The sequence below is a fragment of the Corvus brachyrhynchos genome, unplaced genomic scaffold, assembly GCF_000691975.1.
Source record: "Corvus brachyrhynchos isolate BGI_N302 unplaced genomic scaffold, ASM69197v1 scaffold21, whole genome shotgun sequence".
Taxonomy (NCBI): Eukaryota; Metazoa; Chordata; class Aves; order Passeriformes; family Corvidae; genus Corvus; species Corvus brachyrhynchos.
In genome coordinates this window covers 4,303,926-4,307,112 of record NW_008236924.1, presented here as the reverse complement: position 1 = coordinate 4,307,112, position 3,187 = coordinate 4,303,926, and the positions used below count along the sequence as shown (strand labels likewise).

General features: G+C 63.9%; 1 protein-coding gene across 2 annotated transcripts; it reads left to right on the top strand.

Annotated features, from left to right (window-relative positions):
• The first annotated feature begins 103 nt into the window (after nt 1-103).
• Nucleotides 104-3,181, top strand: LOC103611556 (lateral signaling target protein 2 homolog). 2 transcript variants are annotated; one of them, XM_017728185.1, is made up of 11 exons: nt 104-385; nt 461-598; nt 722-924; nt 1,007-1,096; nt 1,206-1,295; nt 1,410-1,511; nt 1,594-2,075; nt 2,148-2,261; nt 2,417-2,515; nt 2,650-2,765; nt 2,846-3,181. In XM_017728185.1, the coding sequence occupies exons 1-11, from the start codon at nt 203-205 to the stop codon at nt 2,975-2,977; spliced, it is 1,749 nt and encodes a 582-aa protein (XP_017583674.1). In that variant the 5' UTR covers nt 104-202; the 3' UTR covers nt 2,978-3,181. The 2 variants fall into 2 exon arrangements, with proteins under 2 accessions (XP_017583674.1, XP_017583675.1); XM_017728186.1 differs by having other exon boundaries at nt 105-385; nt 2,653-2,765.
• The last annotated feature ends 6 nt before the right edge of the window (nt 3,182-3,187 follow it).

The window sequence follows — 3,187 nt, the reverse complement described above, 5'->3', positions numbered from 1 at the left end:
CTGGTCTTGTTGGGCCTGCTCTGCCCCCGGGGAAACTGAGGCACGGGTGGGCGGGGAGGGCGGCGCTCCCCGGGAGAAGGCAGAGCTGCCGTGGGAGGTCCCAAGTACGGTCCCGAGTAGGTGTTTGTGGATCCGTGGGGTCCGATCCTTCCGTGACTGTGGGAATGGGAGATTTGGGATCCCGCTGACGCAGCCCACGGAGATGCGGGGTGCTTCCACCATCACCCTGCTGCCCTTCCCGCAGCGCTCCGACCCACGCCTGCTCTCCCAGTTCTTCTTTGCCGACGAGAGGGTGACACGGGTGGTGGCTGAGATCAACGGGCTGGATGCCGAACTGGATCCGCAGCAGTACCTGGTGCTCCTCAACCAGCTCCACCTCAGCCAGGTACGGGGACAGCCCGGATCCCGGTGTGACTCAGTCTCCTCGGGAAGCCGCGGGTGACACCCCTTCCCTCCCCAGGCTCACCTGCTGGCCGTCCTGGAGCGGATCATGGAAGAGTGCATTCCCACACAGCGGCACAGCCGTGACTACCTGGTCAAGTTCCCCGAGGAGCTCTTGGTGGACAACTTGGGGAACCACATGCTGTTTGCTGCCGAGGTGAGCCCGGGGATGCTGTCTGGGCGGTCCAGCTCCCTGGGGCGATGGACACCCCACCGTGAGCTGACCCTGGGGTTAGGCACTACCTTGGGTGCTGGGTCCTGACAGTCCCTATCCCGGCAGTGCCTCCTGGCTGGGACCTTCCTGGAGGTGGAGGAGTCAGATGGGGCACAGCTGAGGCCCCAGGCCAGGAATCTGCTGTGCAGCTTGGAGCTGGTCCGGACGGTGCTGCGGGAGCAGAGCCTGAGCCAACCCAACTCCTACCCAGAGCCTGTCCGGGCTGCGCTCATCCAATTCGACTGGCTATTTGCAGAGTTTGAGCTGAGGTAGGGGGCAGGGTTAGGGTTCTGGGGTCATGGTGGGCTGTGCCAGGACTATAGGGGCCTCACAGTCTCCCCATCTCTCCAGCTACGTGTCCTCACTGGTGGCAGTGAAGTCTCCTGATGAGATTTACAGGCAGCAGGAAATCGTTGTGCTCTTTTGTGAGACGGTGGAAAGGTGAGTGAGGGGCACTGTGTGTCAGGTGGTGGCTGCAGGAACTCCAGCCCCAATGATGGGCAGCATCCTGAGGCTCAGATCCACTGTAAGGGTGTCTGTGTGCCCCCAGAGCCCTGCACCTGGGCTACCTGACCCAGGAGATGATTGATGGATATGAACCGCTGCTGATGTTCACCATCCCTCGCCTGGCCATTATCAGGTGGGTGCAGCCCCTAGAGAAGGATTCCCTGCCCTGTACCAGCCCCTTCTCCCCAGCTGGGGAGTTGGGGTCCCAGGCAACCCCCAACATGAATTGGCCTCCGTCCCCTTGCAGTGGTCTCCTCATTTACCCCGAGGGTCCCCTCAGCCTGGAGCGGAGCCCTGAGGAGATGTCTCGGGTCTTCAGCCCCTTCTACAACCTCCTGAAGAAGATCAGGTGCGCAGTGGGGGGTGATGGGTGGGGCTGTGGGGCAGCAGTAGGGCCGTGACATGGGGCTGACGCTCACCCCTCACCACAGGGACCTGCTGCGGGTGCTGTCAGCAGAGGAGCTCTGCCTGCTGGAGAGGAGCCTGTGCACAGCCGAACAGGAGGATCCCCACAGTCCGGATGCCCCCCCAGCTTGGGGGGCAGTTGTGCCCAGTGTGGACCCCCCTGCTCCCTTCAGTCTTCTGGAGGTCCCTCATGCCACCCCACCACCGCCGGCCTGCACGACGCGACTGGGACCCCCCAGTGCAGTGGATGAGCTGGGCACCGATGGGCAGCGGGGGTGTGCGGCGGGCAGGGAACAGGGCCAAGATGGCAAATCCCTGTCCACTGGGACACGGATATCTCATACCATCCCTGGCGTAATGGTCACCGCCCCCCTGCACAGCCCCCAGCCCCTCGGGAGCAGCCCAGAGATGAGGGTTGATGCCACCCCAGGTGCCCACTGCTTGGAGCTGCGCTCCCACTACAGCAGCACCAAGGACATGCTGCACACCCTCTTCGTCTGCATCTCAGGTGAGTGACCCCCAAGCCAACCCCCCAGCACCCTGACCCCCAGCACCCTGACCCCCCACCTTCCCGGTGCAGGGGTGGCTGATCAGCTCCAGACCAACTTTGCCAGTGACATGCGAAGCATCTTGAAAACAGTCTTCAAGATCGTGTGCTCACAGGCGGAGCCCTCGGAGGAACAGAGTGACAGCAGTGAGTAATCCCCAGGGACATGTGGGACTGCTCCTCTCTGCCCTGCCCATCGCCCATCCCTGGTGAGACAAGGCCACAGCCCTAGGCGTGGGAAAAACGTGGCCAAAGTGCCTGGCTCCAGTTTGGCTGGACCAACACAACCCTTGTCCCTGCAGAAGAGAAGGATGGTGACTCCAGTGTGGCAGATGCTCCTCGCGTAGCCGACTGCCCACTGTGCTCCAGCCCCGCAGAGGCTGCCGGACTCCGGAGGGCAGGTAAGGGGCTGCCCAGGTGCCATGGCTCTGGGACAGGGTGTGAGGCTGGGGCTGGTCCTGCCCCATCCTGCCTTCGGGGCTCTGGCTGTGAGGGGAGCCAGGCTGAGGGGTGTTTACCAATGTGTTTTGCCCAGCAGGCACCCGCCGCCTGCCCGAGTGGGTGCCAGACAGCACATGCTGCCAGTGCTCTGCCTGCCGCTCGCCCTTCACCCTGCTACGCCGCCGGCACCACTGCCGCAGCTGTGGGAAGGTAGGATGGGGTTGGGATGGGGCATGTGGGGTTCCCCAAGGGACCTGGCTCTGCTCAGCCCCTCTCTGGTCTCCCGGCAGATCTTCTGTGCCCGCTGCTCACCGAATACTGCAGTGCTGCCCCACTACGGCCAGACCAAACCCGTACGTGTTTGCACCCACTGCTACACCACACACCTCCCACCCACATCCCGCTGCGCCCGGAGCCAGTGAGAGCCCCTCTGCCAGATCTGCATCATAGGAGGCCACACAACTGGGTGCCCAGGGCTGCTCTGGGGCTGCCGGGGAGCACCTCAGCCCCGTGACTCTCCTTGGAGCTTGGTGGGCATGGCGGCAGGACCCCCACATGGTGCTAGGCTTCTCCCGATGCACAGGGGCAGGACCCCACACACGGTGGCAGCCCATGCGGAGTGTGGTGGGCGC

Coding starts and splice junctions, on each gene's coding strand:
- LOC103611556 (XM_017728185.1), top strand. CDS start 203: ATGCGGGGTGCTTCCACCATCACCCTGCTGCCCTTCCCGCAGCGCTCC. Junction 1,296..1,409: donor CCTCGCCTGGCCATTATCAG/GTGGGTGCAGCC, acceptor GTCCCCTTGCAG/TGGTCTCCTCATTTACCCCG. Junction 2,516..2,649: donor TGCCGGACTCCGGAGGGCAG/GTAAGGGGCTGC, acceptor TGTTTTGCCCAG/CAGGCACCCGCCGCCTGCCC.